Source organism: Rhineura floridana, chromosome 9 (genome assembly GCF_030035675.1).
Source record: "Rhineura floridana isolate rRhiFlo1 chromosome 9, rRhiFlo1.hap2, whole genome shotgun sequence".
Taxonomy (NCBI): Eukaryota; Metazoa; Chordata; class Lepidosauria; order Squamata; family Rhineuridae; genus Rhineura; species Rhineura floridana.
Window position 1 is genome coordinate 97,459,569 of NC_084488.1, and position 26,158 is coordinate 97,485,726.

Below are 26,158 nucleotides of genomic sequence, written 5' to 3' on the forward strand. Positions count from 1 at the left end.
CTAATGTTCGCATATTGGAAGAAGCAAAGATCACCAGTGTTGAAATCCTCCAACATCAACTTCGCTGGACCGGCCATGTTGTTCGAATGCCTGATCACCGTCTCCAAAGCAGCTACTTTACTCCCAACTTAAGGATGGAAAATGGAAATTGGTGGACAGCAAAAGAGGTTTAAAGATGTTCTCAAAGCTAATCTAAAAAAATGTAACATAGGCATCGAGAAATGGGAAGGCTTGGCCCATGAGTGTCCCAATTGGAGGTCGGCCATTATTAAAAGTGCTATGGACTTTGAAGAAGCACGAGTACAGGACGAAAGGGACAAACAAGCTAAGCGGAAGGTACGTCAAGCAAATCCTCATCGTGACCATCTTCCATCTGGAAACTTATGTCCTCACTGTGGAAGGCTGTGTGGATCCAGAATTGGCCTCTACAGTCACTTACGGACCCACCGTTAAAGACTTTATCTTGGAAGACAATCTTACTCGGCCACGAGTGATCGCCAATGAAAAAAATGAATGAGTTTCATTTTACACTGTCGGCTTCCACTATGCTATAGTATCTTTAATATTATTTCCAGAAAGTATTTGATTGGGACAGACAAGATTTGCATAACACAGTTTATATCTAATCAGACAATAAAGCTGCAGATTCACATGCCAGCGTGGACTTTCAAAATCAAACACACTATATATTGTGCAGTGTAATACTTGGACTGAGAATTTGCTGTGCTACCACATAAATTTAAAGACACACACAATGCACAAGATCACTTTTAAAAACTTAATCAATCTGATAGGAAATGACTATACAACTTCCCTCTTTTCTTTACTTACTATCACTATTTGACACATAAAAATGGGTTGATTCTGGCATGAGATGTGCAGTCTGGCATGCTTCTGTATTTAGGTGTAAGGGGAAGCCAGCAGTTCCCAGTTTAAAAAAGACTTAGCCAAAAGTTTTGAAAACCAGAAGTATAATAGCAAGAGTTGCTGAATTTAAGCCAGGAAAACCTGGGTTCATAATCTCTATTTAGACATGCCATAAGGCTCACTGGGTTACCTTGGGACAAATGTACTGCCTTCAAGTCGATTCTGACTTATGGCGACCCTATGAATAGGGTTTTCATCACTATCTCTAAAACTACTTCACAGGGTTGCTATAAGAATAAAATGAGGGTTGAGCTCCTTGGAGGAAAGGTAGCATTAAAGTTGTAATACGGAAGGAAACTAGAAATCCATCCATCTGCTACTCTTGCAACTATCTGTCTTTACTCAAACATAAACCAGAGGTTTCTCATTATTTGAAAGAGAATGACTTCTAATTTGTTAACATTTTTGGACTACCTCACTTCCCCCCACCCAACTCATTTATTGTTACTGGCCTTAAAGCCCTGAGTGATTTGGGGGCAAGTTCATCTTATGGACTGTTTTCTCCCTTACTAACCTGCTTGTTCATCCAGACAATCTTTGGACGCCCTTTTTCATAAGATGTGTAGTAAGCAGCAATAATATGAAACAAGACCTCCCCAGCAGAGATGCTTACATAATCACTCAGATTTTCTGGATTCCTATTTGATACATTTTGGCTTGCAAAACATCATTGGGGTGGGGAAGATGGATAGGTAATGGGTGGTCCTGCTTGGTTCTTTGATGTAATGAGTTATTATGCTTCATTTGTTAAATGTAGTTTTAAACATTTGATGTAATTAACGTTTTGTATATTATTTGATGGAAAGGTAGGATAGTATTCCTAAAATGTAGTGCTATGTACTACACTACTCCAGGGTTGGGATGACCATGGGAATATTTATAATTATCTTAGCACCAGATCAGAGGTTGGGGTCACATTGTCTTCTGGGTAACCTTGCAAGGGCCACATATAAATGGTGGACAGGTCCAGCAGCAAAGTGTTTAAAGCAAGAATTTAGATTTTACCTTTGTACAGTAGGTTGGTTTTTACACACTCATACACCCTTCTGTATCCTCCATCTAGACAAGCAAGAGGTATTATCTGAGTTCAAGGACACATTCCAGGTTGGCAAAAGCACAGGATATGAGCTGGGCTAGTGTATTCCTGGGAGAGGTCCAAGGGTCAGACAGAAGCCACATTCGGCTCTCCATTAGGTCATCCTATCTCTCAACCACATGGCTACACCTACTGGGTCATACTAAGAACTTAAGGAGCCCCCACTATCACACCAGAAGTCCATCTTCTCCAGCATTGTTGCTCACAGTACCAGCTGAAAGCTCCCAACCCCCCTATTAACAGGAAGGCAGTAGCCCCCCAGCCTCGGTTGCTGCCCCCCAGCAACTACCCAGAATTACACTGCATCTGACCATGAAGGCTCTTAAATCTAATCCCCTTTTAAAATGTTGGTTGAGTGCACGCCACATTTAAAGCACATGGCTATCCCCAAAGAAACCTAGGAACTGTAGTTTACCCTTTACAGTTACAATTCCCAGCACCCTTAGCAAACTACAGCTTTCAGGATTCTTTGGGGAAACTCATGCACTTTAACTTTTACACAGCCACATAGTTTCCTTATAAAGCCATTTCGTGGCGTGGTCATTGCCACATCCGCTGACAACGAATCCCGCCCCCCGGTTTAAGTGAACCATACCACCAATTTAAGCAAGAATGTAGACTGAGTTGGTTTGAGAAAGTCACGTTACTTTAGTACGGGTTGGTAAAACTATGTGTCGCAACTGTGCCAAGCCACGTCCACATACAGATACAGCATTAGCCCAACTACAAGCAGCAATGTGATAAGCACAAACCAAAGCACCGCCCAGTCACCCACCAGAGGGGGCGCTTCGCTCTCCGTCAACCTCGCCCACATTCGCGAGGCGAGAGAGAGAGGATTGCGTCAATACTGCGCGCCGGCTGCTGCAACGAGTGGCGCGTGGGGAGATCTCGCGCGCGATTAAAGGCGTTTGTTGGTTGGGCTCGCTGCTTTTGCGCGTGAGGTAAGTGAGAGTCTCGCGCCTTGCTGTTTTTAGCGCGGGAAGCGGTATATTTCTTCGCCCCTCCCTTTCAGTATTCAGCCAGGCGCTTCTCACCTGACCTTCGGTGGTGGCGGGGAAGGGATAGTGCTGTTATAGAACCTGTCCATTTTAAAAGTTTGAGCTTTTAAAATAAGTAAATCCTGAGAGTCTAGCTGTGTTAAGCCTGTCTCAGCAAGAACAGCCAAGAGTTTTGTGGCGACTTGAGGCTAACAGATTCCTTGTAAGGGAAGCTTTCGTAGGCCAGAGCCCGCTTTATCAAATGCAAGAAAAAGTGGGCTTGGGCCAACGGAAGATCGTGTTACAAAGAACTGTGTCCGTCTTTAATAAGCTTCCGCGAAACTCCTAATTTCAAAACAAAACTGTACTCTAAAATACTTTTCTCTAGTCTCGTCAGCTGTGTTTCCATTTGAGTCCTGACTTGCCTCAGATCCAGAGAAATGCGCTGTGCTTTAATCCCTTTGAAATCAATAGGAATAGTTGTGACTAATTTATATTCCATTCATTTCAGTTCGATGACTTTAAGATTTGAGCCATTGAAAACAAAATCTCATGAAGTTTCAAAGCTACACATCACTTGCATCAAAACTATTTTCCTTTCTGATTTTTTAAATGCAGAAGTTCTCATAATCGGGTTTTTTTAACCTATGAGAGTGGGAGAGTGATGCTCAAGGGTGGTGTCACAGAACTACTTAAATTTGGATGTCTAGACTAGTTACATTTAGGTCTGCTAAAGCTCATAGGGTAGTAAACATTCTCTCTTAGCCTTTTCATTTGGGCAGATGCACTGAGGTGCTAATGCCACACATATTTATTTTGTACACAGTTTTTTTCCGCTCTCATTTGGTGTTTGAGGGTTTTTCATGCTTTCATTTTAAGCAGGATTACACTCAAATATTTTTGTGCCTGTGCTATAGTTATGTGTCCCCACCGACAGTTTTACTGTTCATACTTACGCATCTTGTCTTCAAAGTAGCTGGATTACCATGAGAACATCTATATGGGTTTAGGGACTCGGGTCTTTTTCTTGACCTGATGTAATTTTTTTATGTAGATTTTTTTTTCTTGCTAAAGTTAGCAACTTTTAATGTTTGCTCCTTTTTAAAGAACTGGGATTAAATGGGTTGCTAATCAAGCAGAGGAAATACATTGTTGTCCTTTTTAAAATGTAGCAAATAGAGTGGCTATTGTGTAACATGTAAAATGCAAAAGAAGGTGCAGTGTATCAAGGCAAAAGGTCTCACATACTTCCTTAAGTTGCCTGCCAGTCTAGGATATCTGCCCATCAGTTGTTTGGTTTATTTAAAGTCACAAATCAATTGTCTCAAGCCTTTAATTTGTACTACCTTTATTCTCATTTGCTGATTTGACATTATAGCCTACAAATGTTTAGAAATATGCAATTGGCTTTTATTCTTTGTTTCTCATCCTATGTACTAGTTCCTTTAAAACATAATATAAAAATAGATCTTGAGCTGGAAAAATACTTTACATTTTTAGGTATTGGTATGTCTTCTAAGTTTCCCAGTGATAAGTTGTCTGGGATTATAGTTCTGAATGAATTTCTACACACACTTTTAAAGTAATGTTAAATTTATTTTGTTCACAGCATTGAAGGTAGAACTTTATTGATCCCACAATTTGTAGCATCTTCAGAGAAAAACCAGTAAGATAATAGAAAAGTTCATGTCATCAGGAATGCTACCAGAAAACCTTGTGGCATCCAAGGTTACTGATGTAGAAGGGAAACACAACATTGATCAGTTAGAAACTGAAGAGCCAGCATTGGAAAAAATGGAGAATATTGAAGCTATGTCAAAGAGGCAAAGAAAGAAACTAGTGAAGCAGAAACAGTGGGAAGAACAAAGAAACCTGCGCAAGTATGGGTTACTTCTTACTACAAGGGTGGGTTTGTAACCTTTTTACGAAGGTTAATAACTCTGAGCAGGCTCAGGCTATACTCTTCCGCCCCACCCTTCTACCAAAGCAGAAATCAGAAGCAGACTTTGGGATTGCATATTTGCTTCCCTGCCCTCTCCTTTATTCCCATTACAATGGGGAGAAGTGAACATAGGCATTAGGGAGAATCCACATTTTTTTGAATGCAGGATTTCACTGAGCTTATATTTTAAAAAATCCTGTGTAAAAAATACTGCAACATCTGTGAGTATACTTATTTGACATTACTCTGTGCAAGTGATATACTCACCCAATTTGGACAAATGAAACAATAGGTAAAATGCCTGTGTTGGCTTCTACTGAGAGGTGAGACACAGGAATCTTTATACTTTTTACATAAGATATAAAATATGTATCATGTTTTAACTTTTCTTATCTGCTACCATTCAGATATGGAAGCAGGAAATTATGCATTTTCTCTTCTTGATCCTGGCAGTTCTACCCCACAATGCTTGCCAAACAGCTGATTGGTACTCCCCTTATAAAAGGGCACAAATTATTTCTGAAACATTCTCAACCTGAATTGTATGCTTGAACAAGAGGGGAGGTAAGAGCCAGAGAAAACTACAATTTTCCTGGTAAAAGGAAAACATTTGTCATCAAATGGACTATTTCTGTGCCCTCTTTTCCTGAAAACCACCAGTATAACTTTCCAGTGCCAGGGGAAGGGGGGGAATGCTCCCAAACTTTCACATATTTCAAATCAGATTAACTAAGTACTGTTTTCATATCTACTAGCATCTATCTTAATGAAGTTGTATATTATATTTGGGTAGAACATTGTATAATGCCATAACATTTGGCTGTTAACAAATTGCAATCTTTCAGACAGAAACGTAAAGAAAAACGGCTGAAGAGAAAACTGGTGCGCCAGTCTCAATTGGAATCAAGCAATGAAGGAAGTTTCAGGAAACGTATGCATAAGGATGTTGCTCCTAGTACACTTCGCCTTATTATAGACTGCAGTTTTGACAATTTAATGGAGTTGAAGGTAAATGAAAATAATAGTGTTTTGAAGCAAGTTGTCCAGGGTGCTTTAGTTTGGTTATTTTCAAAGATTAGTAACCCTTTCATATTGAATCGGTGGTTAATTCAGATAAAATCTTTTCAGGTTATGTACTAACCTTTAAAGCCCTATACGGTCTCGGCCCAGCTTATCTGAAGGAACGCCTCCAGCATCAACAAATATGCCTCCTGACTAGATCAGCCACTCAAGACCTTCTCTCGGTCCCACCAGTCAAAACAGCTAGACTGGTGCGGACCAGAGAGAGGGCATTTTCAATCGTGGCCCCCACCCTCTGGAACTCTCTCCCTTATGATCTTCGCCATGCCCCCTCCCTGCCAAGTTTTCGCCAAGCCTTGAAAAACCTGGCCTACAAGATCCCTGGGGTAGCCTAATTTTATTGGTTTTAGCTATGGGTGGGTTGGGTTTCGTTTTATATTGTAGTTCTTGGGTTTTTATGTAGTTTGTATGTTGTATTTTACTTGATCTTGTACGCCGCCTAGAGTGGCTGCTTGTGCGGCCAGATAGGCGGCCTAGAAATAAAATTTATTATTATTATTATTATTATTATTATGTCATTAAAATAAGACCATAGAAATTAAAGTTATGCATATTGGAGCGAAAAATTTTAATTTCACATATACGCTCATGGGGTCAGAACTGGTGGTGACTGACCAGGAACAAGACCTTGGGGTCATAGTGAATAGCTCAGTGAAGATGTTGACCTAGTGAGCGATAGCTGTGAAAAAGGTAAATTCTATTTGAGGGGTCATTACGAAAGGTATTGAAAATAAAATTGCTGATACCATAATGCTGTTGTATAAAACTATGGTGCAGCCACATTTGGAATACTGTGTAAAGTTCTGGTGCCCTCACCTCAAAAAGGATATTGTAGAGTTGGAGAAGGTTCAGAAAAATGCAACCAGAATGATCGGAGGGATGGAACAACTCCCCTATGAGGAAAGGTTGCAACATTTGAGGCTTTTTAGCTTAGAGAAAAGGTGAGTAAGAGGCTACATGATAGAAGTGTATAAAATTATGCATGGCTTGGGGAAAATGGATAGAGATCTCTCAACACTAGAACTCATTGACATTCAATGAAGTTGAATGTTGGAAGATTCAGGACAGACAAAAGAAAGTATTTCTTCATGCAGCGCATAGTTAAAATGTGGAATTTGCTCCCACAAGAGGCAGTGATGGCCACCAACTTGGATGGCTTTAAAATATTGGACAAATTCATGAAGGATAAGGCTATCAATGGCTACTAGCTATGATGGCTATGCTCTGCCACAATAATGCTTCTGAAAACCAGTTGCCAGAAGCTGCAGAAGAGGAGAGTGCTCTTGCCCTCAGGTCTTTCTTGTGGGCTTCCCATGGGCATCTAGTTGGCCACTGTAAGAACAGGATGCTGGGCTAGATGGGCCACTGGCCTGATCCAGCAGGCTCTTCTTATGTTCTTATTAAAACTACCATATAATGTTTTTATTTCAAGGTAATGTGGGCAAATGTAACACCAGCATTTAGTGAATACCACTAATGTCTAACAGAGTTGGGGACATTTGTCTTATACCTTCCTAAATATTATTTTGGGATTGTTCATATGGACTTAGTTTAGGAATAAAAATGTATATTTTACTGTATTTAATAGTAAATGGCAGTTGAAAGCACATGGTAAAGAAATTTGTTGTAATGCTAGAAGGAATTATGCATCACAATTAATTATCATAATGGTGTTGGACCAGGATTACCATCTCAGAAGAAAGTTCCATTGATTTCAAAGGGGCTTATTCTCAAGCTAGCATGCATAGGATTGCAATTTAGCTATTTCCTTTTAAGTTTTAACTGGTTTATAAATTAAATTAATTTTGTTTTTGATTTTGAACACAATGAACTAAAGTACAATGATAGCGAATATAAGAGATCTTTGAAAACATCTTGGATTGCATTTTTTAAGAGTGGCTTGATATTTCTCTCCCCAAAAATACATGTTCTATTCAGAAATAACTTTTTGTCAGTTAAAAGTTTCCTTTCTCTCTCTTTAGCGTCTCTCTGAATCTCTTGGTTAAAGCATTTTGTGGTGCTTTCTCTGAAGGACAATATAAAAACAAATTGTGTTGTATACAGGATGTCAAGAAACTTCACAAGCAAATTCAGAGATGTTATGCAGAAAATCGCAAAGCACTCCATCCTGTACAGGTATGTCAGTGTAAATCTTTTTCCAGTTTTTGTATTCTAATCACTTAGTGATCTACATGAACTATGAAAGACCACTCCTTGCTAAAATATAGTCTTAACAACAAACATAGACATAACTTGAAAATATTTTTGTCATTAAAGATATTGTTAAGGAAAACGACTGTACAAATATCCATGTATGCCTAAAAGTAGGTATAATCTTGTTGTGCAGTTAATATTTTAGAGTACTGATGACCCATGGTTGTTTTTCTGCAGAGCATTTGGGCAAAATATACCTAATTTGTAAAATCCTTTTGAGTTTCCAATTCTAGGCAATTTTAATAAAACTAGATTAATAAAAATGCATTTGAACAATTTCAAAAATAATATTTGCTTGCATTGTTAGGGCCAAGAGAATGAGTACTTAATAGCAGTGAATATTGTATACTTCGTTTTGTCTTCCAAAGTTTTATTTGACTAGCCATGGGGGCCAGCTGAAGGACAACATGAATGAAACTGACAAAGGATGGGTAAACTGGAAGGTACTAGCAATTTAAATATATGATTTCCTTAACTATTACCATGTTTTTTTCTTCCTGAACGCTCTTTGTGAGTATGCATGTCTGCATCTGCGTCTTTTTTTTTTTTTTGTGAAGACCAAAGGTTTCTTTTTTGTTTTTGAAGATACATGAGCTGGGGAGTCTCTTTAATATTGCCAACCACATCACTGCTGACTTATCAGTTTGTGTTGGTAAACTCTTAATTCTTGTTTTTCCATCTGACAATTTTCTGTTCAGTCAGTCAGGAACTAGCAATTTTCTGTTTGAATGAGATGATTACTTTGCATATGGCTGGGATTCTGAATTATATGTGAAAGTTGGCATATTTGAAGAACAGTATTGCAATCCCAAAGTGGGTGAGATTATGTACAAAATGACATTGTTGCAGCTTTTTGAATTGCAGTTTCAGAAAGTTCTGCTATTCTGGAGGCCAGTCTTGAACCAAGTTTTCCTGCGTATCCAGGCTGATTGGAACAGCTTGACCAGGAAATGGTTTGATTCAGAGGAGCTGCTCAAGATGTGGTGTTGTGTAGTCTTCTTGAGACAGAGTGGCTTCTGCCTTGGGAGCGGGGGGGGGGCTAGAAACCTTGTGATGTAGCAGATATTTGTTAAACTTGGACTTGTGTGAAATGCATTCAAACCCCTACTTGGCTATGAATCTTACAGGGTAGCCTAGCAAGGAATTGTTTCTTTGCATAATTTACACAGCAGATGATTGCAAGGATATAATTGGATAGATCATGTATTCCACCTTGAGCTCTTTTATTGAAAGGGACGGATTCACTTGTGATACTTAGTCTCAGAAAGTGATAAGTTGAATTCTTCTTTTTACCAGCTTTGCCTAGCAAGACTTTTTACAACCAATTTTGCAACATTGCTGCTGCTATGTGGTGGATGTAATTTTAACAGTCTCAAATGTAGCTACTTTTTGTACTGCATTCTGGTTTTCTAAAAAATACTGTGCAAACGTGCTGCAGGTATTAGTGAAAATATGACTACAGTAGGGCCCCACTCATACGGCGGGTTATGCTCCGGACCCCCGCTGTAAAGCGGAACTCATTTAATAGAATGGCGCGTGATGCCCGAAAACCACCATAAAAGCGGAACAAGCGCTGTGTGAGTGGGGCTTTAGTCTAATTGCATCTAATTGAGACTGCTGTATTAGCGAATCGCTGTAAAGCGAATTGCTGTAAAGTGGGGCCCTACTGTACTAAAGTCTTATTGGCATTTCAGCCTATGCTGATTAGTAACCATAGTTCAGGTTTTAATTAAAATCAGTGTTGGAATGAAATATACATTTAAAACAATTGAAAGTCCTTGGATTGTTAGATGATTTCTTTATTATGTTTGTGTCTATTTATATCTTGAAGGATATTCACATTAAATCAGAACATTATAGTGAACTGATGAAGAAAGAAGACCTTGTATACCTTACATCAGACTCTCCTGATGTTCTGAATGAACTAGATGAGTCCAAAGCCTATGTCATTGGAGGCTTGGTGGATCACAATCATCACAAGGTAGATATTTAATGGCTGCAATCCTGTGTATGTTTTCTTGGAAAGAAGTCCCATTGAACACAGTGAATGTGCATAGAATGCTATGGAACATGATTATTTTAAGCTGCTGTTTGTGTTATAATTAGACAGGCAAGTTGCTGCTCTCCTGGACATCTGTGGTCACCTTCATCCTTGGGTCACTTATTGAATAATTTGAAACTGAGCTACAAAGCTCCCTTTTTTTACTGTGCTCTTTTAGAATATGTGACTGCTTTTGCCCATTTCTGTCTCCTTCAGAAGTCAGTCACGTCAACCCCAACACTTGGGGTACAGATTCTGTGTGACAGCAATTTATATTTGGAGAGACAAATCAGACTGAAGACAGATGAACTGAGAGAGAGAGAGAGAGAGAGAGAGAGAGATCCACTCCCCATTGCCTTAATGCTGTACGAGGGAAATAGAAAAACTTTAAGAGACCATCATACCTCAGTTGCTAGATACATCCTTTTCTGGGCATGAGAGTGGAAAGAAAAGGGGGAAACTAAAATAACAGACTGGTCTCTGATGACATATAGTGTGAGGTGCTTAAGAACATAAGAAGAGCCTGCTGGATCAGGCCAGTGGCCCATCTAGTCCAGCATCCTGTTCTCACAGTGGCCAACCAGGTGCTTAAACAGTATATTTAACCACTCTGCAACTGGACTCATGAAAAAAAGGTTGAAGGATAAAATAAAGTATACACTGATGGGATCTGTCTTTTCCCATCCATCACCGTTCTGTATGTGAACTTGATAATTTGATATTTACTGCCCACATTGCAGTATAATCTGTAATGGCTACAGCAGTGTCAGCATCAGCAATGTTTCTGTGGCTGCCAGTAATTTAGCAGATCATCCTCTGTGATTGCTATTTTTAATCGTATTTATTGTAGTAATGATAGTAACTAACTAAGAATAAACTCCAAAGTAGTGTAGTCCCTGATCATACTGTATATAACGGAAGTAGACAAGCTGGTCACAAGCTTGATGAAAATGTTTAGAATATACAAATAGAGCAAGCTGTCAAATGGGTGGTAAGCTGGCTATTATTATCATTTTGTTCTTCCTTTAGAAAGCTGAGTAGTTTACATGGGGTTCCAATGGTTTGCCATCCAGGCAGAGATTACAGCTGCACCTCATAGCTCCATCAGAACCAGTTTTTTGTTCTTCTGTTGTGTGTTTTTAATAACTACTCTTTTGTGTTTGATTACCTCCCCTTAATTTTTAACTTTTATTTATGAGTAGCTCATCTAATTATTTGTTTGGGTGGATGGGTTTAGGAACACTGATAAGGAAAGTAAGTCTTCTCATTGAGAGAAGGCAGCATGCAACTAATGCACACAGGATATTTTCAGGGAAAGATTTGTTTAAGAGGGAAATAGGAATTTTCAAGAATGTTGTGCATCCTCTGAGCTGTTTCTGTGCATGCTAGCTTTGTTTACAAGTTCAGCTTGTAAATGAACTATTTGCTTGCGTAAAGGTCCAGGGAGTGATTTATGCTTCACTGGAGGAAGGGAAGGTACCACCTGCCTTGAAGGAGGCAGTGGTGTGTCCCCTCCTTAAGAAGTCCTCCTGGGACCCAGAAGTGTTAAACAACTATTGCCCATTGGCAAATATCCCTTTTTGGGGCAAGGGGTGGCAGCTTCAAGCACACTTAGAGGAAACTGATTACTACTGTTCCAGTTTGGCTTCTGGCTTGGCCATGGCACTTAAACCTCCTTGGTTGCATTGGTTGATGCCATCTGTTGGGAGAAATATGGGGGAATGTGACCCACTTCTCCTTGATGTTTCAGCAGCTTTTGATACTATTGACTATGGTATCCTTCTGGAGTATGTCAGGAAGGTGGCGGTTAGGGGCACTGTGCTTCAGTGGTTGCATTCATAATCTCCAGAGCCACTTCCAAAAAGTAGTTATGGGAGACTATTGTGCAGCACCATGGGAAATGTCCTGTGATGTTCTGCAGGTTTCCATCTTGTCCCCCATGCTATTTAACATCTATAGGAAGCCACTGGGAGCTGTCATCAGGAAATGTGAAGTAAGGTGCCTTCAGTATGCAATATGACACCCAGCTCTACCTCTGTTCCATCTGAATCAGAAGAGGTGGTTCAGGTGTAGAACTGGTGCTTAGAGGTGATGATGGGCTGGATGTGGGCCAATAAATTGAATTTGAATCCTGATAACACAGAGGTGTTATGTGTCCAGAGTTCTCATGTCCAGGAGGTGAGGATATAGCCTGTTATGAATGGGGTTGCTCTCCCCTGGAAGGAATAAGTCTGTAGCTTGGGGGTATTTCTGGGTCCAACATTGTTTGTGGAGGCTCAGGTGGCTTCAGTGGCTAGCAGTGCCTTTTTCCTGCTCTGGCTGGTTTGTCAGCTTCAGCCCCTTTCGGGCAGAGAAGACCACACTACTCCATGCTCCGGTAACTTTCAGATTGAATTATTACAATGTGCTCTGTGGAGGCCTGCATTTCAAGACAATGCAGAAACTTCCAACTAGTCCAAAATGCAACAGCCAGATTGCTGGCTGGGGTTTCCTTTAGAACTCATGTAATTCCAGTTTTAAAATAGCTGCAGTGGTTGCCAGTTTGTTTCCGGTCGCAATTCAAGGTGCTCACGTTAATGTTTAAAGCCCTGAATGACTTGCATCCCAAATACCTGAAAAACCACCTTCTTCCCTACAGACCCTCTCTGGTGTTGAGATCAGCCAGCGGTGGGGTCTTTTTATTTTTTATTTTTTTATTTGATTTGATTTATTAGTCGCCCATCTGGCTGGTTACCCAGCCACTCTGAGTGACGAACAAAGCAAAAACATATAGAACATTAGAACAACAAGAGACTAAACAATAGAATTAAAACTATAAGGTAGAGGCCAACTCAGTTTCAATAATAGGGCTTCTCGCCTGTGTGGTCCGAAGGTGTATCCTCAGATGTAGCTCCTACATCTAGCATAGATGTAGCATAGAAACCAGTGTGGGTGATAGTCCATTTGCAAGACCAAAAGCAACACACACACCCTTGATCTTAATGTTCAGCAGCTCCAGCAGGGAGGAGGGTGGGGTAAACAAGCCCCTCGAAATTGAAACTAATAGGGAAGTTCTTCTCGAAGAAGCTGGAGGCGCTGGGGTGTGAGCACAAACTGGATGGTAGGGCAGCAGCAGCTGCAGGGGCGCTTCCCGGTAAAGCCTCACCTCTTGGGCTGTGCCTATCATGCAGCGTACAGGTACAGGAGAGCAGCCTACGGGAGAAAGATGGGGTGGCAGCTCTTTTCCCTTCCATGTTTCGCTTTCATATCCCTCGCATCGGACCAGCTTAGCAGAGGTTGGTTATTCCTCTGGTGGCTCACACTTAGCCAGCTCCAACTGAGAAGAAAACACCAGTTCACGAGGCTTTGGACCTACTATCACTCGTTCCCTCAATGGCCTCTCGGGCAAAGGAGGAAGGCGGAGCAGCTCCGAGAAGAGGGAGGCCGTGAACGAACAAAAGGAAGGAGGAGCAGTTGGTGGTGCCGCCGCCACCACCTCTCCTGCCTGGCCCTGGCAGTTCCGCCATCCTCAGCAGCTTGGGATGGGGGGGGGACTTTGCTGTACAGTTTTTGGCAAATGCTAAAGATGCACATTTTGGCACCTGAGATGTATTTTTTTAGGACCCACCCTATTTTTTGTGATGTGATTTTGGATGAAGGGCAGGCAATAAATTTAAAATAATAATAACATCAAGTTATTTGTTTGACCACACCAGTATAGGCTCTTAGGTCATATTTGCATAATATTGTACTTATTTGAAACAAACTATAAATACATGGCCTACAAACAGTGTAAAACTTTTTAGTCATGTCATATGACTTCTTATATGCACACAACACTGTAGAAAACTCTTTAATGTTTGTGAGACAAAACTGATCAATGGTAATTTAGTTACTTTTTTTCTGTTTTGCTTACAGGGCATCACATACAAAAGAGCACAAGAACAAGGTATAAGTCATGCACAACTCCCACTAGGGATCTTTGTGAAAATGAACAGTAGGAAAGTTCTGGCAGTCAATCATGGTAAGTATGAAGGTGGGAAAAAAATTCAAAATAAGCACATGAAGATGTACGGTACTCAAAGGTCACCATGCATGACACTAGGGGTTTTTATTCCCCTACCCTTTTAAAAACAGCTGGTTTACAATTGATCTGGGATAATTGCCCATCTGTTCCCTCATGATGTGAGATCTATTTTTTATTTTACTGCCCACATGTTGGGATTTAATAGATATAATTTTCATAGCACTGAATAGTAAACACACTAGTTTGACTTAGTGCAACTACTACAGGTAATGCAGTGATCCACCTATGTGTGATGGCTTTGTAGTTATCTACAGATCTTTTCAGGTGTTCTGGAACTGCGTATAGTAAACATGCGACAAGGGACAGTGGGGATGAGCATACTAGCTCTGAGCCTCTTTGTTGTCATTCTCATTGCCCTTCACAAGTTGGACTATATAAAGAGGGGAGCCTTCAGTACTTAAGAAGGCTTCCTGCATATTGTATAGCTCTGATTTTTCAGGGTTCTAAAACTGTACCTCACTGCCTTCCTCATGTGTTTACAATACAGTTTCAGAACACATGAAGAGGGCTTTAAATTACTTAATTCCCACTCATCCTTGGATGTTCCTAGGTTTTCAAATTAATAACCAGGCTTGTTTTTCACAAATATCAGAGACCAGTACTGTCACTCCTTGCGATATATGCTGCCTATTTTGATAGCAAACCAAAATTTCTCAACAGGCAGCTAGATTTTATTTCCTAACTCCCTGTCCACCGAGCTTCAGCAATAATCTTAACACTTGTATATCAGTCTAATAAACCAAACATACAATGCACACTATACTATTTTTTTTACCAGTTATTATGTCTAGAGTTAATGTTAATTAATTCCATAAATATACAATTAACAAGTTTTTATTGAATATGTATTCTCTACTGAATTTTTTCTTAACTGTACGAAGTTGCCCTTATGTCTGTTGTATTGTTGGTATCTATTTGCTAGCTTTTCCTTTACTGGAAGAATATATAGGTTTTAGATACGGTTAACTATCTTTATTGTAATTGTAGAGGTTATAAATAAATTTTCTTTCATAACTTGAATAAATTTCTGATTCTGTCAGACGCTTCCATGTTTTTTTAAGGCTGTGTGATCTTCGTTTGATTGCAGTGTTTGAGATCATCCTTGCATACTTGGAAAAGAGAGACTGGGAGGAAGCATTTTTCACTGTGTTGCCACAAAGGAAAGGAGCCAAACCAGTAAATGAGACAATTGAAGCCTCCACATGCAAGCCGCAAAAGTCAGAAATAGTGCAAGATGAAATCTCAGATAGCGACTGAGCTCCTCTGGATGTTAATTTATGTGAAAGGCTCCCAGATGGCAATGGGCAGGAAGCTGAACTAATTCAGAGTGTGGAGTTGTTTCTGGAGTGCTGCTTATCTGTTATCAAGCACTGAATTGTTTTTGCTAGATCTGGACTTTTATTGTTACTGATGAAATACTTGATTTTTGGTAACTTTTTAGCCAGCTAAAGGGCATTTAAATATAACTTTGTTTCCCAAGGAAGCTGATATTTATTTTTCTTTTTAATATTTTTATTTAATATTCCCCAGAAGGTAACATTTCCTTACTCTGAAGCTGGCAGCAGAATTTTAGTGACACTGAACATTTAATTATGTTCTTAATTTTTATGGTTATAACTTAAGTTTAATTCATTCCTATCCTGTCTGCTATTCTTAAATATACCCTGCTCTGCCTTTTTGCTTTATTTTTGATTATTTGGGGGCTCTCTGGTGATTGTCTGAAATGTTCGTACTGGAATTGTAAAGTTGAATTTGTTGATTTGAAGGGTGGGGGGAGCTTTTACATTTGACCTCCACCTCCTACTCTTTATCTTAATATATCTCCCCTCTAATCCTGGGTGTACAATTGCCTCCTATGCTTTGAAGTGTCAGGATTGAAACTCCAATTTACAATTCAACACTATTGGATATGACCCTGCTGCAGCTAATATGGTAGCATGTCTAAGGGCTATTTCTCACTGTAGGTTAGCTCTTTCCTAAACTAAGAAAGTAACCAACAGAACTTCAGCCACCTCATTTCATCAGTATTACCAGGCCATCCAGAGGAGCCACAGTTTGCACTTCTCCAGCATGTCTTCAAATTACTTTGCAGTGAAGGAAGGACCTGTGTTGTAGTAAATCCAATGGAAGAAGGAACCCTAAGTGCCACTGCAGTTGGCTGATGGTTGTATGATAAAAGCAAGCTTTGCATAATTTTTAAAAGGTAAGTAATTTGCCTTTGCTTCCTTCTTGGGTGGTGGACTAATCTACTGTAGGAGAATTGGACCTCATTATTCCTAATCTGGCTAATGTCTGATTAGATTTGATCAATGGATTCTGGGTAAATGAATGGTCAAGGGTTTGCCTTCAAGAGACGAGTTTTTGCTAAAGTGTTGCTTCTATGCAGGAGAAATGAAAATGGACTAGGCACCCAAAATGAGGAAGGGTGAGTGGAAAATGAGTTAGTATGCTAGGACATGAGAAAAGGGGAACCAGATTGCTCATGTCTGGAACACTTTGTATAGGCACAAGTGAACCTGTGTGCATAATCTCAAGTGTGGTTTGGGGTCAGGATATTTAGGGGACAAAACGGGACATACTGACCAAAAGAACAAAGAAGTAGGATTCTCATGCTGACCACAAAAACAGAGAAGTAAGATCACCCCTGAACACGTGTAATACCCTCCTGAGAACAGGGAACTGGTGTCATAGGTGACATGTGCATTTGTGCTGAACCAATAGGATAGCTAGATGTTTACCTCATTGGTGATGCTACAGTGGGTTTTGCAAAGTCAGTTGGAAAGGATATTAATTAGGTGCAGGATAAATAATTGCAGTCTTCTCTTTGGAATCTGAGAAGTCCTACATCCAGGAATATAAAATGGTTTCATGTGGGGTTCTGTCGTTCTAAGATGCTCTGTATTAGGGACAATTCTTTATTATAATAAACTCTTTAATCTATTTCTAGTGTCTGATGGTTCTGTCCTACTGGCTAAGCCAACCCTCATGAACTAGACTGTGATAGCTGAAGGACTATCTGCAATCAGTTTTTATAAATAAATTAAGATCACACCTTCAGAGAAATCAGACTTAAAAACAATTCCTTCACTACTACATGTTTAGATGCACATGTACTGTGGGGTTATAATGTTGCAGGGTCAGATTAAAAAAAGAACCCTGCATCTTCAGAGGTCTTCAATTTTCAGGAGTTTAAATAACTGTAAAATTCAGTCTGTTACAAGATCTTGATATGAACTACCCAAAGGTTACACTTTTACAGCACATAAATATATACATATACATACATACTACAGAGAGAGAGAAGCAAGTCTTACTGAGTTCAGTGGGACCTAATCACAGGTAAGAGTATATAGGATAGCAACATTAGGTCCTATTGATTACAGTGAGGAGAAGCATTAGAATTGCTTAATATTGGCTGCAGTAGCTTAAACTAAACCCTAATTTTAAAAGCTGGCCATAAAATACTATGTAGTATTCTAATGGAGTTGAATGATAGTGTTTTCAATATTAGACAATCCAAATGTATGTTAATCTTAAAATAGCGGAGAAATGTATAGTATTAGCTCCTCTTTTTGCCTTTTTCTTAATAAATAAACCAATATCTTGAGTAGGAAATGTGCAATTGTTGGCACCTATTTTAGCCTGAAGAATGAATTTGCAGATTCAGTTGAATGTTATGTACCTTACTGCATATTTTGTTTGCTCTCTAAAATTGGAAATCTTCTCAACATTTTTGAGATGGCAATTTTTACTGAAATGAAACTATATTGGAACTTTCCAAATTATATGCATTGTTTGAAAAATAGCTTTAGTAGACAAAAATTAGTTATATTTATAAATAAGCTTCAGTTAGAAATGAATTTGAATGTTTTTAAAAATTCAGAACAAGAATCCTAAAAGACCAGATTGTGATGTATGGATGGTATTTCATGCTTGTCTTATGCAGAGTAGACCTATTGAAGTCAATGGACATGACTAATTTAGGTTCATTAATTTCAATGGGTATGTAGTACTTTCTTAAATGTAACCCTGTGTTATAAATCAATCAGTCTAGACTCTTAAAGTCCATTAATTTTTCTACAGGCAGCAATAAGAATGAAACAATATGGATGAAACTTTCATTTTGGAATACCTAGGTTAAGACAGTGGAGTGAGCTGGAACTAGAATCATAGAAATTGATGGGCATTGTAGGTAGGCAATCTAGTCCAACTGCCTGTTTGGTGTGGGAAATCCAGAACTGGAGCATCCTCAACAGATGGCTGTCCTACGTTTGCTTGAAAACTTCCAGTAAGAGAGAGCACCATCTCCCTAAGTAATTGGTTCCAGTGATGAACTCATCTTAACATTAAAAGATTTTTCCTAATGTTAACTGAAGCTTATTATTCCAGTAACTTACATCCATTAGATCTAGTCCTACCCTGTGGAGTAACAGAGAGCAAATGTTTGTCCTCTTCTGTGTGACAGCTCTTCTGGTGTTGAAGATTGTTATCATGTGCCCTCTCAGATTTCTCCTCTCCAGGCTATAAACACACAGCTCTTTCAAACTTACCTCATAGGTCTTGTCTTCCCTCCTGCTGACCCTCTTTGTTGCCCTCTGAACTTTTCCAACTTGTTTATGTCCTCCTTAAAGTGTGGCACCCAGAATTGGGCACGGTACTCCAGATAAGATCTAACTAACGCAGAATAAAGTGGCACTATTATTTTTCTGTTAATGCAACCAAAAATCACCTTGGGCTTTTTTGCAGCTACATCACACTGCTGATTCATGTTCAGCTTGTGATTTGATTGAGAGTGCCAAGATTGTTTTCACATGTGCTACTGCCGAGCCAGTTGTTCCCCATCATACCTGTGTGCCTCTGATTCTCCCCCGCCACATGCAAATACAGAACTTTGCATTTGTCTTGGTTGAACTTAATTTTACTAGCTTCAGCCTAGTTTTCCCTTATATCAAAGTCATTTTGAATTTTATTCCTGTCTTCTGAGAGGCATTTAGCCATCTCTTTTGTGTACTGAGGATTAGGCTATAAGACTAACATTAAAAAGCATTAATGAAACTAATTCATGTAATGATTTATACAGTCTTGTTTGTGTCAAACACTTCATAAAAGTGCTCAGACTTTTATATATATATATACATACATATTCATTCATTGGTGATCACTCATGCCCGAGTAAGATTGTCTTCCAGGGTAAGGTCTTTAACAGTGGGTCCGTAAGTGACTATGGAGGCCAAGTCTGGATCCACACAGCCTCCCACAGTGAGGACATAGGTTTCCACATGGTTGTGATGAGGATTTGTTTGACGTGCCTTCTGCTTAGCTCATTTGTCCCGTTTGCCCTGTATTCGTGCTTCGTCAAAGTCCAAGGCACCTTTGATAATAGCCGACCTCCATTTGGGACGTTAACGGGCCAAGACTTCCCAGTTGTTGATGTTCATGTTACATTTTTTTTAGATTCGCTTTAAGAACATCTTTAAACCTCTTTTGCTGTCCACCGATACTCTGTTTTCCATCCTTAAGTTGGGAGTAAAGTAGCTGCTTTGGAAGACTGTGATCAGGCATTCAAACAACATGGCCGGTCCAGCGAAGTTGATGTTGAAGGATCATTGTTTCAACACCGGTAGTCTTTGCTTCTTCCAAAACGCTAACATTAGTCCATCTGTCTTCCCAAGGAATTTGCAGAATTTTCTGGAGGCAGCATTGGTGGAATCTTTCAAGAAGTTGGGAGTGGCTTTTATAAATGGTCCATGTTTCACAGGTGTACAGTAAGGTTGGTAGTACAATGGCTTGTAAATAAGCATTTTGGTCTCCCTATGAATATCTTGATCCTTGAACACTCTACGCTTCATTTGGGAGAATGCAGCACTGGCAGAGTTCAGACAATGTTGAATTTCAGCATCGATGTCAGCTTTTACACAGATATGGCTGCCGAGATAGGGGAAGTGATCAACGTTCTCCAGCATCACATCATTAAGCTAGATTGATGGTGCTACAGAGGGACTAGTTTGCACCTGTTGATGAAGCACTTTGTTTTTTTTTAATATTGAGAGCCCAAGTTTTCCATATGCTTCTGCAAAGACATTTAGGATAGTTTGAAGATCTTTCTCTGAATGTGCGGAGACTACATTATTATTGGCATATTGAAGTTCTATGACAGAGGTTGACATTACCTTACTTTTTGCTTTCAGCCTACTGAGGTTAAAAAAGCTTTCCATCTGTTCGGTATATGATTTCCACACCAGTAGGAAGTTTCCCCTCAATAAGGTGTAGAATCATAACAATTAAGAGAGCAACTAAGGTAGGAGCAATGACACATCCCTGTTTTACGCATGATCCGACTCTGAATGGATTGCTCTGAAAGCCATTGTTATCCAAAATTGCCACTGTCATGTTGTCATGAAGGAGTCGCAAAATATTCACAAATTTATCAGGGCATCCAGTTTTCAGAAGGATGGTCCAGAGAGCAGTTCGATTCACAGTATCAAAGGCCTTAGATCCATAAATGCCATATAAAAAGGCTGATTCTGCTCCCGGCATTTTTCTTGAAGCTGTCATGCAGTGAAGATTATGTCCACTGTCCCCCTGGAAGGGTGGAAACCATTTTGAGATTCGGGGAGGACATCCTCTTGAGATCGGCAGGAGGCGATTTGGGAGGATCCTTGTAAGGATTTTACCTGTGGTAGCAAGAAGGGAGATGCCTCAATAGTTCCCACAGTCTGTTCTATCACCCTTCTTAAAAAGGGTGATAATTATGGCGTCCATGGGATGTTTGGTTTGGTTCGGTTTGGTTGGAAGATGCCTATGCGTGAATTTGCTTTATGTGGGGAGATCGGCACACAACGGTCAACACACAATCTTGACAGAAAAAGGCTTTGATCCAATGGCATGGATACCACGACGATTGGAAGTCTTCTGCTGCAGCCTTCATCCACCTTCACAGCCATTGTAACATACACATTGTTATCCTCTGCCTGTTCTGCTGTTGAGGACATTCTTGGATCATTCTTTGTCTGGTTCCTCTCCTTTGACCTTACTGCCATGGGTGACCCTGCTGGGAGTACATGACTCCCGACAGCATTGCTTATAGGGTTCATTGGAACACACAAGCCCACTCACCACTACAAGGTGATGATCACACACACACACATCACATTCACTAAAATACTTTTTCGATTGCTGTAAAGAGAGACTGAGGTATTGGAGCTGCTAAGGGGAAACTTCCAGGGCCATATGAATCATTTCAGTTATTTAACTACAGATTTTAAGAACGACAACAGTACAGTTTTAATTAGGCTAAGAGTGAATGATTGGCCTACAATAGCCTTTTCCAACCTGGTACCCTGCAGATGATTTGCACTTCAACTCCCATCAGCCCCAGCCAGCTGGCCAGTTCATTTTTCAGGCTTTATGGCTGAACAGACATTTGAGCCTAGGACTTCCCATTCCAAATCTAACACTGTATTCACAGCAACACCCTAGCTCTTCTTATAAGGAACCTTACGCAAACATTTTGTTGGGGGTGTTACTGTGTGGTGTGCACCTCATGTAATTGCACGTCTTTTCAGCAAGAGAATACCACCAGCTAATTCACAGAACTTTTCCTGCCTTGTTAATGGCAGTTACACCCTGTTTTGCAATAAACTGTTCTGGCTGTGGGTCACTGGTAACCACTAACCCTTGGTCTGATTGGTTTTAAAAACTGGTATTAATGTTCCCATGCACTTCAGTTTAATTGCTCTTTATAGCTTTGACTGCCTTGTTGACTGTGCAATTCTCATAACCTAGTGAATGTTTATAGTGCAGCATTGCACAGGTTTTTCATTTTAATGACTTGAGCAAAATCTCCAACTACATGTTTAATAGCTCCCTAGAGTAAGTTGTATAAATATGTGCCTGGGAATATTAGGTTGCAGTCTGAGCACTCTTATGAAGTGTTTGACATGGATGTGTGGCTGTTTTAAATTAGTGTGACTGTTTAAATTAGTGTATCTAGGTCTTTTCAGTAGCCCCAGACAGACAGGATCCTGAAGACTGCAGACTCAGCTGTTAGCGTCTGTGGGAAAGAGTTTGAAGATGGGCCATATCACTTTATTATAGTACAATGAAATGTGACCATCTCACCAGAATAGTCTTGGCTGTCCCTCGTTTCTGTGTACTGACTTGTTTTGGTTGTGCTTCTTTTGGTGGAAAACTCAAGTCAGCTAAAGAGCAGGTGGATATGGGTATTGGGTGGAAGGGGAATTAGAGGGCAAAGGCATTATTTTTTCTCATGCAATGTTATGTTAGGGTAAATAAATAGATTGCGGTCTATCAGTTGGAATCAAATATCCGAAGGGCAGTGTATTGTGTTCCATATATGCCCTGTGGCTTTCTCAGCCCTCATCTCACTGAAGCCCCTCGCACATTTCTCCAAAGCTGCTTCTGAAGATTTGGGGACCATTCACAACAGTGACAGAAGGAGTTATATCCAGAAAGAGAAATTAGATTGCCCATATACATACAGAAACTTACCATTTGGGCATATAATGCTCTGGATCCCAATGTAGGTTTCATGACAAGTACATAGGAAAATATTAATTATTTATATACCTCATTCTCATTATGACCATCCAGTTGAAACCACCACAAAGCAGTGCTGCCTATTGACAGCTGCTCCAGAAGAATACCATAGGCAGTAGTATCACAAGTTGCTGGGAGATCAACAAGAATAAAAAGGGACACATTCCCCCGTCTCTCACCTGACAAAGGTCTTCATACAGGCTGACCAAGGCAGTTTCCTTGCCAAAACTGGGCCTAAACCCCAATTAAAATGGATATAATTTTCCTTTAAAAGACCCTAGGTCTGTCCTGTGACCATCCGCAGAAAGACCATGACCAGGAAGGCAACACTGGCAATTGCTTGATAATTATTTAGATTTTCTGGATTCAGGGAGGGTTTCTTAAAGGAGTGGTCTTACCATTGCCTCTGAACAGTCCACGATCACACACCCCCATAAGCACTGGCTGCCCATTTGCTACCCGGCCAAGTTCAAGGTTCTAGTTTTAGTGTACAAAGCCCTATACAGCTTGGGACCAGGGTACCTGAAAGACCATCTTACCTCTTATATACCCAGTCGATCACTGTGCTCTGCCTCCTGCAGATACCATCTTATCAGGAGGTTCGTTCTGTACAATATAGGAAACGGATATTTAGCATGGCGCCACCTACCCTGTGGAATTCCCTCCCCTTATATATTAGGCAGGCGCCATCTCTGCTATCTTTTCAGCGCCTTTTGTAGACTTTCCTCTTTCAATAAGCCTTTTAAGTTGAGACCTATCCCAGTCTGCGCCTGCGTTAGAATTGCTTTTAATATGTTTTCTTTAATATGTTTTTAACCCCTTTTAAAAAGAAATATGTTTTTAAAGCTTTTCTTTAAAATGTTCTAAATGTTTTGTTTTAATGTATTTTGAGGTATTTTTGTTGTTATGTGCCTTCAAGTCGACTACTACTTATGGCAACCCTATGAATCAGCGACCTCAAGGAGCATCTGTCATGAACCACCCTGTTCAGATCTTGTAAGTTCAGGTCTGTGGCTTCCTTTATGGAATCAATCCATCTCTTGTTTAGCCTTCCTCTTTTTCTACTCCCTTCTGTTTTTCCCAGCATTATTATCTTTTCTAACGAATCATGTCTTCTCATGATGTGTCCAAAGTATAACCTTAGTTTCATCATTTTAGCTTCTAGTGATAGTTCTGGTTTAATTTGTTCTAGCACCCAATTATTTGTCTTTTTCACAGTCCATGGTATCCGCAAAGCTCTCCAGTACCGCATTCCAAATGAGTTGATTTTTTTCTTATCCACTTTTTTCACTGTCCAACTTTCACATCCATACATAGAGATCGGAAATACCATGGTCTGAATGATCCTGACTTTAGTGTTCAGTGATACATCTTTGCATTTGAGAACCTTTTCTAGTTCTCTCACAGCTGCCCTCCTCAGTCCTAGCCTTCTTCTGATTTCTGGGCTCCTGCTGAGAGGAAGGGCAGGATATAAATCAAATAATAAATAATAAATAAATAATAAGGAGGCATTAATCACCTTCCTGACCCAGCCAGCATGCCCTCGCTGCTAGTTTTTATTATGAGGGGCGAAAGCACAGGAGTTTGTCCAGACTAAACCAAGCACCTACTAACTGAAACTCCTCCAACACAACAGTGCTCTGGACTCCTCTTGAAATTCATCTGTTGCAACAGTGGAATGGAGGTCCTGGTGGATGCAAGCAATTTTATTCTCAAAATGCTTTCCAAACACAGCACAGCAATTCACCGTTGGTTCTACCACCTCTTTTGAGCCATACTGTAAAAGGGCTGTAGTACTTGGGAAAGCTCTGTTGGATGGCACAGTGAGGATACAGTGTAGGCAGCAAAGTATGTCTTGTTTGTTGCCTTCACTGCCACTGAGTAGGCTCGATAATGAACACCCGCTAGCGTTTGACTGCATTCGTCTGGAGCTTTTCTCTACTTGGGTTCAAGCTGTCTCCCAACTTGTTTCATTACCCTAAACTCTGGAATGTACCAAGGAGCCAAATGGGCTCTATCAAGCCAAAATGCAAAAAAAAAAAAATCCACTAAAACTGACTCAGGTTGACAGATCAAGGGAATGCCTGTTTATAAACAGGTGCATCTTCAAAGGTTGGGGGAATGCCAGTACAGACAAGGTTGTCTCATATTTCAGCAGGGAGTGCACTGGTGCTACCAGTGAAACGTCTTGCCTCCACATTACCACAAGTTGATAATCATCATCTATGGCAAACCCTTTTGTTAATGCTTTTTCCAGGTAGTGGAGGGGAAGTTGGTCTTTCAGATAACTTGGTTTAGAGTTGTTTGGGGATTTATATGTAAGCGACAAGCCCTTAAAACTATTGGTAGCTAATAGGCAGCTAGTGGCAGGTCCTTCAACACACGAGTGTTATGTGCTCAGTAAGGAGCACAACCCACCACCCAGGCTGCAGGTATAAAATAGTGCCTTGTGGCACTCCACAACTGAGTTGCCAGAGTGTAGACAGTCTTTCATTGCTATTCTGAGCCATGCAAGTAGGAGCAGAACCACCAAAAATCAGTGCCTCCAATCTGCAACTCACAGAAACAGTCCAGGAGGATACCATGGTCAATGCTATAAGGCTGCTGAGAAATCCCGGAGTAGCAGCAGGGTCACACTCCTCTGCTTCTCCTCTGGAGAAGGTCATCCATCAGGACAACCAAGGCTGATTCCATGCCCAAACCAAGATTGAATCAAGACTGGAATGGGTCCAGATAATCTGTTTGCTCCAAATATGAAGAAATTGTTTCTCAAATGGCTGCGCTGCAGTATTGGCTATGTACTCATATATCATAACATTTATCCGTAGTATACGACAGCCGGCTTTTGTTTTGCATCTCTATGAAAAAAGTAGTTCAGTGTCACTTCTATCTATTCTAAGTTGCATTTTGTGGAATAAATACTTGATTACATTTTCGAATAAAGTAAGTCTTGACACTTTCAACTAAATAATAGAATATGATGCTGTGCTTTGACTCACTAATAGTATCAGTCTGCTTTTTGAAAAGAATTGATAGTAGAGTACTGTTGGTTTGGCTTTGGTAAATTTCCAGAACAAATATGTCTTTGTTTTGTTTTTGGTTCTGTGCCTACCTCCCTTAAATGGCTGAATATCAGCAAACCCTTTTAGAAATTCCAAACACTGAAAGATTATAATCTAAAAACGGTCCATCTTTCTGTACACGTTAGTATAAGAGAACTCAGAAGTGTTCTCTCACACTAAATTTATCTAGTTTG

The 26,158-nt window shown here is 40.1% G+C and overlaps 1 protein-coding gene across 3 annotated transcripts; it reads left to right on the plus strand.

The window, feature by feature from the left end:
* The first annotated feature begins 2,724 nt into the window (after positions 1-2,724).
* On the plus strand, positions 2,725-18,005 carry TRMT10A (tRNA methyltransferase 10A). Of its 3 annotated transcripts, none has more exons than XM_061582883.1 (8): positions 2,725-2,964; positions 4,610-4,880; positions 5,788-5,950; positions 8,087-8,158; positions 8,605-8,679; positions 10,068-10,217; positions 14,175-14,280; positions 15,405-15,494. In XM_061582883.1, exons 2-8 carry the CDS (start codon positions 4,687-4,689, stop codon positions 15,422-15,424), a joined length of 780 nt encoding a protein of 259 aa, XP_061438867.1. In that variant the 5' UTR covers positions 2,725-2,964; positions 4,610-4,686; the 3' UTR covers positions 15,425-15,494. The 3 variants fall into 3 exon arrangements, with proteins under 3 accessions (XP_061438867.1, XP_061438866.1, XP_061438865.1); XM_061582881.1 differs by having other exon boundaries at positions 2,730-2,964; positions 15,431-18,004; XM_061582882.1 differs by lacking the exon at positions 8,605-8,679 and having other exon boundaries at positions 2,728-2,964; positions 15,431-18,005.
* Positions 18,006-26,158: the final 8,153 nt, after the last annotated feature.